The following is an 11,336-nucleotide window of genomic DNA, read 5'->3' on the forward strand; positions in this document are numbered from 1 at the left end:
ATTTTCCTTTGTTTGTGTGTGACAGCACTTGATGTATAATCAGTTCTATTTTATCCCTAGACCAAGAGTGCTCAACCCCTGGCCTGTAGGTCAGATCTAGACCCTAGAGCCTTGTCTGGCGTGTGGGGCTCCACATGGATCTGTGGAGATTTCTGCAGGCCCTACATCAGGGGTGGGCAGTTATTTTGGCTGGAGGGCTGCTTACTGAGTTTTGGCAAGCTGTCAAGGGCTGCATGGGTATCCCCACCCCTTGCCAGGAGCCCTGCCCTCTGGTTGCCATGTTGTGACCTGAAGTCCCGCCCCCTAACCCCTGACCTTTGCCACCAGAAGTACTCCTTTCAGCAAGGGATTTTACCATTTCTGAACCAGAAAAATACCAAGTTATACTCTAAAAATCAAATATCTACAATATTCACTAATTTGATTAAAAAAATATTTAAGTCCTGATTTACATGCGTCTGTGTAGTGTACATAGAGGGGATAACTTAAAATGAAGTCTTACTCTTGTATATTGTGGGTGGCATGGGGGCATGATGGGCTGAATATAGGTTTGTGTGGGGATGGGTGTGTCTGTGGGGGGTGGATAGATGTTGGGGGTGTGGGCGTGGAGGGAGCATGCGAGTGTGTGTAGATACATGGGGTGTGGGTGGCTATGGGGCTTGTGGGGGGTGTGTGGGGAGGAGGGTGGCTGGGGGTGTGGGTGTGGGGGCTGTGTGTATGGCAGTGTGAAGCGGGGTGTGGGTGCATGTGAGACTCGCTCTACAAACACACACATACTCTATCTGTCACTTGCTCGCTCACTCGCACTCTGTCCCTCCCTCACTGCACATACACACACTTCCCTCCCTCCTGGCCCCGGGGTACCGGCACAGGCCCTGTGCTGCTGCAGTCCAGCAATGCAGCCAGGAGCCACATGGTGTCGGAGCGGCCAGCAGGCAGGAAGGAGTGGCAGAGACAGCTGGATGAGAGCGCGGGGCCCGTGCAGGTGTCCTGGGGCCCCTGCCCCCTCTCCAGAACAGCTGGTACCAGACTCTGTGCTCCTGCTGCCATGCTCTGGGCCCCGCTGGCACTGGTCCCAGGATACAGGTGTGAGCCCTGTGCTCCCGCCCAGCTGTCACTGCGCTCCCATGCACCTGCTTGCTACCACTCGCCTCTGCCTGCTGCTGCTTTCCCCACTCTCCTGCCAGCTACTGTGGCACTCTGGTACCATATGGTTCCCAGCTGCATGGCTGTGACCGCAGTTGTCAGTAAGAGCTGGCCCGGCCCCAAGAACTGGGGCGATTTGCTTACAGTCCTCCCATCTCCTCTCACACTCTTACCCGAGTTTCCCTCTCCAGCGAAGGGAGGCGTGGGGAACAGTACACTGGGATGTGCTACTTCTGCTTGGCCCGTATCAGGCTCCAACTGCCCCATGCTGCCCCTGTTCAGTCACAGTACACTGGGATTGGGCCCCATGCTTGCCCCCACATGGCTGGGATCAGGCTCTGGGGGCCCCACATTGTCCCTGTCCAGCCCCTATGTGTCAGGATTAGGCCTCATGCTGCTCACACCTGGCCAGGATTGGGCTCTGGCTGGGCAGAGGAGGTGCAGGGCCCTAGGGTCAATCCTAGCATATGAGTGGCATGGGGCCCCACCTGGCCCATGGACTTGGCCCCCTGCCATCCATGTAGCCCACAGGGCCCAAACTATGAGCACTATTTATGCCTTAATCTGTCAGTTTCCTGTGTTGCTTATATGGGTTTTTACTTGCTACTGAAGAAAGTAAAATGGTTAAGGGAAAAATAGAACAATATGACTTGTAAAGCATCACAAATTTTCAGAGGGACTGAGACAAAAATTTAATACCTGCAGTTACTTTTTAACTCCTTTGTGCAAACTGCTGGGGAACTCCCTTTTAGTCAGTGCAGAGGCAGAAAAGGATCTGGAAGTCATTATTGTTGCCAAAATGAACATGGGCTGACAGTGTGGGGACGCGGTCAAGAAGGCCAACTGCACCTTGTCATTCATCCACAGATGCATCTCAGGCAGGTCCAAGGAGGTGATCCTCCCCCTCTATGTGACACTGGTCAGGCCGCAGTTGGAGTACTGCATCCAGTTCTGGGCGCTGCACTTCAGGAGGGATGTGGACAACATGGAGAGGGTCCAGAGGAGGGCCACTTGCATGATCAGGGGGCAGCAGGGCAGGCCCTATGAGGAGAGGCTAAGGGACCTGAACCTGTTCAGCCTCCACAAGAGAAGGCTGAGGGGGGGATCTAGTGGCCATTTACAAACTAGTTAGAGGGGACCAGCAGGCACTGGGGGAGTCCCTGTTCCCCCCAGACCTACTAGGAATGACAAGAAATAACGGTCACAAGCTGGCAGAGGGTAGATTTAGACTAGATATCAGGAGGTGCTACTTCACTGTCAGGGCGGCTAGGGTCTGGAACCAACTTCCAAGAGAAGTGGTGCTGGCTCCCACCCTGGGAGTCTTTAAGAGGAGGCTGAATGAACACCTTGCTGGGTTCATTTGACCCCAGTACTTTTTCCTGCCATGGCAGGGGGTCGGACTTGATGATTTGCTCAGGTCCCTTCTGACCCTACGAGCTGTGAAACTATGACTGTATTTGAAGTCAACAGTGACCCGTTAGCACAATTCCATTGCCAGTCTTTTTGATGTTAGGAGCTGACAAGTAGGTAGTGGTAGTCTTTTATTTTAGGGTCCACAGAAAATGCATGTAGAAGATTGATAAAGCTGCAATACTGTGGAGTCTCTAATTTAAAAAAATGGATTAGTGTTTCTATAGATCAGCAGTTTATAGCTACAGACTTAAATTGACTGTTACCCTATGTTCAGCTTCTCTACTTTAGAATTCCTAAAACGTGTCTATTGAATTACTAGAGGTTTATTTTTCACTGTTAGGGTTGATCTTTACTTTTTATATGCACTCAGTAAATCATGCTATTTTTGTTTCCCTTTTAATAAGCAAAATTTATGATCTCTTGTGGTTTTTTTCTAGTTGGAGAAAATTCAGAAAGAGGGTTCTCTCCTTCAGGAGCTAGAAGATTTGGAACTGGGCTTTTAAAACTTTACAGAAAACAACTGGGATTTTTGCACAAAATCAGTGCAAAATGGAATGCATATTAACTTGAACAGAGCAAGGAATTTCTTTCAGTGACAAATAGCCAATGCAAAGGTTTACGTATTTGCTGCAGACCTCCTTTCTTAGCCCCCTTTTTTATTTGCACATTCAAAATTGTAAACAAATTATATGCAGCACATCCAGTCCTGCTACCACTCGCACCAGAACACACGCTTGTGTTCCAGGAGGACATCGCTGAAAAACCAAAACAAGCATGCTGCTTTCTTTCTTTTGTTTGTTTTTTGTTTGTTTGTGTGTTTTGAAGGAGGGAAAGGATATTGCGTACCCATTTCATAGCTTTATTAAATTTAACAGATATGTGACCTTTATGCAAAATTAGGATTGTAGACCATAATAAAGAGCATTTAACATTCAAAGAGTTTTGGGGTTTGCATTTAACATTAAAATAAGTTGTTTTGTTAGTTAGTGTTTGTTTGTTTTCTTACCAGGTAGGAAATTAAGAAATGTTATGTTGAAGCCGCTCTGCCAACTTCACCTTTTTTAAAGATGAAATAGTTTCAGATATTTCAGGTGCCTTGCGTGCCCTAGAGTCCCCATCTTTCCCGCGCAGCCGCACACCCCTGGCAAATTTGTTGTGGTTTTACAATCATATTTTCCTATACTTTTATTTTATTTTTTTTCCTTTCCTTTTCCCTTTTGCTAAGGGTTTGTGATCTGACCAAGCAAAGTTAAAATAGGTAATATGAGGAAAACACTGGAACTGCCCACACAGCAAGTGCTGCCAAATGTCAACCAAGCCCTTCAGCCTGTTTGAATAATACTAGTCCCAATTCTGCAAAGTGATTCTCTGCACAGAGATAAGAGTTTGTTCATCTGGATCAGATGTGACTTCTGGGGTTATGAATATGACCTGAATAGTAGTTTTTTTTAAAAAACTAGACATAGGTGAATATTTTTAAGATGATAGCATCCCACTAAATTATGTCAAACACAGCCAGCACCTAAGTGATCACTGGCATTTCAATGGAATAATGTTTTCCATCATTAGCAGGTAATCTCTTATTACACTTTTCTTCCTGGTTTTAAAAAAAAAAAAAATCACAATAGTGTGTTGTTGATTTTTACCATGTAAATGTATTGCCCCCCTGGCTTTGTAACAAATAATTTTGGACAAGTTTCTTATTTGCAAACAGTTTTGAGTAAAATAAGGATTTAGAGTCAAGTTTTATATTAAAGAATAAATCAAAGATTTTAATTTTGCTTCCACTGTGTCTTCCTCAGTTAATTTGACAAACAACATTTTGTTAGTTGTTATGAACATGCAGTTAGTCATTGAATCGTTTGTAAAGTTAGGCCCTGCCTATGCTTTCTCCCTGCTGAGCCCGTGACCACCTCTAAAAGTAAATTCTACCCACTCACACCTGCTTTGCAAGTGTTTAAGCCTTGGCAGCTCTGTATATTGAAGGCAGCACTCTGATCCTTCTAAGTGGTCTGTGCTGCCTGATTGCTAAGTTTGAGTATGTAAGTGGTCTGGGCTTGTTTCTTGGCTGTAGTCCCAGGCTCTGCAGGGAAGCGGTGTAGACATGGTGTTACCCTCTCTTGTCACAGTTCAAAGAGAAACAAATGAAATACTGCCAAATATATATATTAGTTTTACTTTGATTTTTGTCTTGGTTCAGAACATGTGATCTCAGCTTTTCAGTTTAGATTAAGAAAGAGCTGGTCAGATTCTGTACAAATTCTTTGTACCAAAATGTACTGCTTATTTTGGGTAACTTCCTAGTTTCTTAATGTAGCAACAAACAAGAAAAAGACAAGAGGATATAGCACGTGAAAACACATGAAGCTCAACTAATTTTTTTTTTTTATTCATCACATCCATGAAGCAGACTTGTTTTTGTTACACCATCTCTAGACTCTAGTAACTAAGGTCTGATAAATTATTTGTCTTGAGAGATCTTAAGAAGGTTCTGGTTTAATGGGAACAAGTCACATGTGTCATGCTGTATGTGAGAAAATTGCAGGTTAACCTAACAAGCAAATGGGCTTTTGTTGCCAGTACACTCCCCTGAAGTATTCAGGTAATGCATTAATGGTTTGTTTGTTTTCATTAATTTTAATAAACTCCGCGGTTACATTTCTCCTTACTGAGCAAAAACTATTTAATGTTCACTTGAGCAAATGGGGCACTTCTGAAATAAGTGTCTACACAGATTGCACTGATGTGTGAAATTTAACTTAAAACCAGTTTAGTTGGTTTTGAAGTATGTTCGCATAAAGACCAGCCTTTACAAGTTTTAAATGTTATGTTCACACTGGATCACTAGAAGTACAGGGCTTGATTCTCTATTGTCTGGCACCTTGTTTAGACACATCTGTGCAAAGTTTACCATTCTGATCTTGGTGCGTTTTATTCATTTTGCATGAGTATACATTAATTGAAATGGGAGCAGTAGGAAATCTAGAAGATGACCCAGTTTTTCCTTTATTTCAAGTGGAATTCTAATAAAAAACAATGTCTAATCCAGTGACTACAAGCAATTCAAAACCATATGTTATCACAGAAAAAGGTAATTACAATCTTAATGAAGCATTTAAGAAATAGCCATTCTGCCAGCTGATTGATTTCAGAACAGAAGTTAAAAGCAGTGTGAAGTATTAAAGCTTTCCTGAGTTCCTATTCAAATTTTCTGCAGTTCTGTCATTTTTTAAAGAGTCATTCTCCTTCTCATTACTTTGTGAAAGACCTGCCTGAGCAACATGAAAATCTAACTATAATACAGTACTGTCAAAGCCACAAAAGAAACTGGAAGCAGAATTTTTTTCCTAATCTCTCAGTTACAGTAACCTGATGTGTTAATTATAATGATATGCTTTAAAAAAACAAACACATAATTTTTAGTCTTTTTCAAGGCTACTTTCCGAGATTGGCAGGATCTCTATGGATTGGAATTATGGAAGAGCAACAGATTTATCCAGGGGCAGTGAAACAGCTGTCATTGTGGTTGTCTACTAAATATTTAGAGAAAAGTAACACAAAATAAAGAATGTTGAGCTCATGGAGTAGACACAAGCACATATAATTGTCCATAGCACCATAGGAAAGCAGATGGATCTGCCTTGGCCACGTTCCAAGACCACTGCATAACCAGTTTCCAAAGGAGCCCGTTTGGCAGCCCCAAAGCAGAAGGAAGAGAGTTAGAGGTAGAGGGTCCCTGACCGAAGTAGTATTCTCTTCCGTTAACAGTCTGAGCAAATGAAATTGGCCCAAACAGGACTGGCTGATGACAACTGACCTGTGTTAGGCACCAACCGGTGTGCAAAGCAGTTTGGATTGATTAAAGAAATAGGTTGTAATCTTCTTGGCTGTGATAACCATTGTTCAAGCCCAGAAATCACTACAAACAAGCTGAACTGTTGAGTGTTTTTATAAAGACTATTTTTTTATCCTGATTGCCTACTGAGTTTTTGGCTTGTGGAACCTTCTGCTTGTCTGCTGTTGAGGCTGTGAGAGAACCGATACTCAGTTACAGAGATTGCTATTGAGCAAGAGGGAGTTATAATAGAACATATAACTGGAAATAAGCATGTGACCAATAGAAAGCCAAAAATAAGGCTTTGTCTCTCTTGTTGGGATGAAGAGAGATCTAAGGTTAGGGAAGCATTGGTTAATTCTTGCAAATGTATTGGTGTTTGTGTCAGGGGTGTAGGTTGTAACTGTATTGATCTAAGGACATATGCAGACAAGCTTCTTTGGCTAAATCTGATATCTTTTATTAGACCAACTCAAATAGTTGGAAAAATTATTAGCAAGCTTTCAGGCACAAACGCCCCTTGTCAGGCTGAGGAATTGTCTGCAGATGGTCTGTGCTCTTCCTGGATGGAGGGGTAAAGCAGCCAGTATGTATGCAAGAAAACCAGTCAGTTAAAATATAAAATGTATTCTAAGCACTTAGAGAGTTTCAGTGTGCTGTTCGAAGAGTGGGGAGGTGATGATGAAGAGGCTCTTTGCTCCTGTTGGGGGGTATGTCCACTCAGAAGGCCAGGGTCTCTTGATAGCCTGGGGGGGAGCTTGGATGGTTGGTGGTTGGATTTGAATTGGATGAGCAGAGTGGAGCATGGGGAACAGCCTGAGGAAACTGGGACTTGGGGGACTACGGGAACAGAGACCCAAACAGACACAGTGAACAGAGTCTGGGGATGGAGGGGAAACACTGAATGAAACAATGACCAGGCGTTTTCCAGGATTGGGACCCCCTGTAAGATAATGCAGGGAGCGCATTATCAGAGTTCCGGTTAGTACACCGCAGCACTCCAATACGCGCTCAAAGATGCTGATGTTATAAAAGCCTTTGTCTGTCTGTCTGTCCGTAATGCTTTATTCATGCTCTGATTGGTTGACAAACAGCCAATCAGAGTGCAAAGCAGCATTAGGACAGGTGGCAGTGCACCTCCATGATGGCGGGGACACAGGATGGAAGGGGGGCGAGGCCAGCACAGCTGGTCTTCCCCTCCCCCTCCCCTTACTCCTTGGAGGTGATGGCGGTGTGGGGGGGAACGGAGTTGGGATGCCGTGGCGGGGAGGCCACTGGCACTGGCTTTGGCCTGTTCCCCACCCCTCCCTTGTCATCGCTGCCTGCAAGGCCAACACGGCTGCAGTGGAGAGGAGCGGGCATGCCGTGGCTGTGGCAGTGGTGGGGGAGGAGTGGGCCTAGGCCTGATGCGGGGAGGAGAGGGGGCAACCCTGAGCTGGGGGAGAAGCCGGCCCACCACGGTGGTGGGGAGCAAGCAGCGGGCCCGGCTTGATGTGGCAGTGACTGGAGGAGGGGAGGAGCGAGCTTCCTCCCCACATTGGGCCCGGGTTCTTGACAGGCAATTGGCTAGTATATATAATCAATTCACGGGGTGCAGATTTGTGTGCATATTATAAGTGTTTGGAGAATTTCAGCACCCTGTTCGTAGGGGTGGTTGAGTGAAATAAAGCATGTGGATTTACACACTAAATAGAGTTTTCTTGATGAAGTAGTAAATAAAAAATAAGAGTAAAAATAAAGATCAGAATGAAAAGAGAAAAAAATGAAAATAAAAAATGGTAAAATATTGGTATAAAAACAATTTAAAATAATTTTTAAATGCATGTAAAAATAATGAAATTAATGAAATAATACAAGTAAATTAATGAAATAGTGTCACTTTCAGCCATCTGTGCATATCAGCAAGCGATGAGCTATCGACATCACTAGTTTGTAACCGGGATTAGTGGTGGGTGGCATCTCTTGCTGCAATTTAGTACAAAGAGATCAGCAGGTTGGATTATTATGTGGTGCTCTCTGCAGTAATTTACACCTGTACACTAAGCATTTCATGAGATTTGAAATTGATGATGTGTAAACTGATAGAAAAATAAAACCCACCATTTCAATATCTAGGGCGCAGAGAATGCAACCCTGAGGGACTACACCCTGTCATGTATACACAAGCAGCTCTGGAGAGTGAACAAGCTGTTCTGTGACTCCAGTGCAACTCCATAACTGACCATTAGAGGGTACCAGAGAATGGAGAAAGTTCACTGAGACTTTACTGGGTACCACTGACAGCAGTTTTACTTGAGCTTTGACAAATTGTGCAGAGGCTAATTCCTTAAAAATAATATCTCTATCTGGCTGGGAGTGTCACAGAATGATGTTCCCTGCTCCCTTTGTGCTGCGGAGTGAAATTCAAAATTAGCTCATTTTCAACTGATATCCCTCCAAGGGCCTTTCTCAAAAATGAATGTTTTAACTTAGTTAATTATAGAAACACTATTGTTACCTAAGATATAGACTCTATAAATATGCATGTTAAAAGCAACTTCAGCACACAAGTTCAGCTTTTTTCATCAGAGCAAGCATGAATAAGTGTGTATTTAACAGTTAGTGCAGGGATGGGCAAAATACGGTTCACAGGCTGGATGCATCCCATGGAGTGATTTTGCTTGGCCCCACCAGGCAGCACTGGGGCACCCACATGTCATGCCAGCCTGCAGACACCGCTGTGCGCCTCAGGCTTGGGAAGGGGACGGGTGGCTAAGTTCCTTCCAAGCCTCCTCTGTGGGGCTCGCACTCTCCCCCTTGTCGGTGCTGCAGCTCCCCAGTGTGGCCCAGCAGTGGCTTCCAGCTCTGCCCTAGCCCTGTGCTGTCACCGCCTCAAGGTCCCATCCTGTGATTCCAGCCTTGCCTGCCCCTCCGGCTCCAGAACACCGCTGCCCAGAGCCCCATCCCACATAGAGAGTTTTGGTGAGTTGTTGTAGGGAGTGGGAGGTGCTGACCTGGCCTACAACTGCTCAGATCACCCTATGTAGTGCTCGGGCCCAAATAATTGTCCATCCTTGTGTTAGTAATTAGAGCCAGTGCCTGTAAGTCAAACGTCTGGATTAGTGGTTCCCAACCTTTTTTTCCATGCCCCATTGCTGGGAGCAGAGTGCGGGGGAGCTCTTGGCACACGACACAGCTCATCTTTTTTGTGTGGTGCCGCCAGCATTGCCCCGGCAACCCTCATTTGGGTCATGACCCAGTATTGGGAACTGCTGTTCTAAATGATGCAATGGGTGAAATTTTTGGAAAGTTTATTAAAGCTGTTTGCAAAGTTGTTAGAATACTTTGGAACCTCCAGATGAAAGGCAATAAACACATCTGCATTGCTGCAAATGCACACAATTAACTTTTGTATGTGATTGCTTGTTAAGCAGAACAACTTTGATTGGAGTACTTGTGTACATGAGTTTTCACAGGATGTGGTGCTAAGAGATGTTTTTATCCAAGAGGTTAATTTCTCTAAAAGGCCAAATCAATGTATCAGTTTCACCTTTGCTTTTTTCTGGAATGGGGACAGAGGTATAGACCATAAGATCTAAACAGGGCAAATCCTGCCATTGGAGCTATGTGAATGGGTCTGTGCTGGTTAGCAGTCCCATACCCTGTGCAAAATCCCACAGAAATCACTAGGGTCAGCTAGTATGCACGGATCAACCCAGGTGTGCAATGCCAGAATCTGACTCTTACAGTGGAAGTGTAGACAAAGCAACAGTAAGTAGGAATCAGCTTTGGAGATCTAATGATGATACTTTTCATTTTACCAATTCCAAGCCTGACAAAATCAATTTTATGTCTATTGTTGTATAGAAGAATACATTAAACTAAGGACTTGAGTGATGCAGAGAACTAGTGGCATTTTGTGAAACTGCAAAAGGAAAGCCTCCACGCTAAAGCAGGAAGGTCCATGGTGGGTACTTATAAAGCTATTTAGTGCCTTAATTTTTTGGTTTCTTTTAGAAAAGGCTGAATGATACACTTCTTATTTACTAAATGATGATTAATTTTTAATTCATAAACTTATCTCAAGTTGCATTGTGGGGCTGGAATTTAATTCAATTCAAATGCATGAAAGCAGCATTTTAAAATGGCTACTTATTAGCTGACAAACTATGTTGAGAGGACTGGAACCATGAAGGATGAAAAATAAACTGCTTTGCTTTTAAACCGGATTAAATAAAGCAGGTATATTCTGTAGTGAGGGACTACCTTTCCCTCATGTGAGAGTCAAGGATGCCATAGGGTGGCATCTCCTATTGGAGCAAGGACAAAGTTAGACCAGCTTTCCCACCTAAGCCAGCCTTTCTGGGGTCTTCCCCGGGGAGGGATGAGGACAAAGCCGTGTGGTTCAGCTCGTCTATCCGCCTCCCACCCACACCAGGCAGCCTGCCCCTCACAACTTGTTTTTTTTAAAGAAATGTTTCATGTTCCCAGCCAAATCAAGTTCAAATCCATGAGTCAGTCCAGAACCACGAGTGGCCCCACAGCCGGCAAGCGTCCTCCCCTCCCCCCGGCCTGCACACATGTCCAGCCTCTTTCGGCCCGCGTCCTACGTTGCGGGGCCAAGCCCGGAGGCTTGGGGGTCGGATGCCGCCAAGTGCCGCCCGGCCATGCGGCTGCAGGAGCAAGCTAGGCAGGGGCCTCCCATCTCCATACAACAGGCATTAAGCCCCAACCCCTCGGCGGGCACTAAACCGCGCCACAGGAGCGCTTCAGCACACCTGCCCTCACCGACCCAGACACAGACTGGCGCTGCCGGGTCTCCCGGGGCGTTTCCTGCGCGGCGGAGCCCGTCCGTGCGGGCCTCCCCCTCCCGGGCACCAGGAGCAGCGCGGCGGAAGGCGGCCCGGCCCAGCCCAGCCCCGGCGGTGCACACCAGGCACTTCCGGCCGGGTCCGGCGCGCGG

General features: G+C 45.4%; 1 protein-coding gene across 4 annotated transcripts in view; it reads left to right on the forward strand.

The window, feature by feature from the left end:
- EIF2A (eukaryotic translation initiation factor 2A) overlaps positions 1–5,773 on the forward strand; it is a 27,358-nt gene extending 21,585 nt beyond the window's left edge. For 3 of the 4 annotated variants that reach the window (XM_025192997.1, XM_025192995.1, XM_025192999.1), the window contains exon 12: positions 2,997–5,773. In XM_025192997.1, coding sequence (XP_025048782.1) covers positions 2,997–3,062 — 66 coding nt within the window. In that variant the 3' untranslated portion in view covers positions 3,063–5,773. The remainder of the gene's footprint in view (positions 1–2,996) is intronic. The other variant, XM_025192994.1, reaches the window with a different exon arrangement.
- The last annotated feature ends 5,563 nt before the right edge of the window (positions 5,774–11,336 follow it).

Source organism: Alligator sinensis, unplaced genomic scaffold (genome assembly GCF_000455745.1).
Source record: "Alligator sinensis unplaced genomic scaffold, ASM45574v1 scaffold1009_1, whole genome shotgun sequence".
Taxonomy (NCBI): Eukaryota; Metazoa; Chordata; order Crocodylia; family Alligatoridae; genus Alligator; species Alligator sinensis.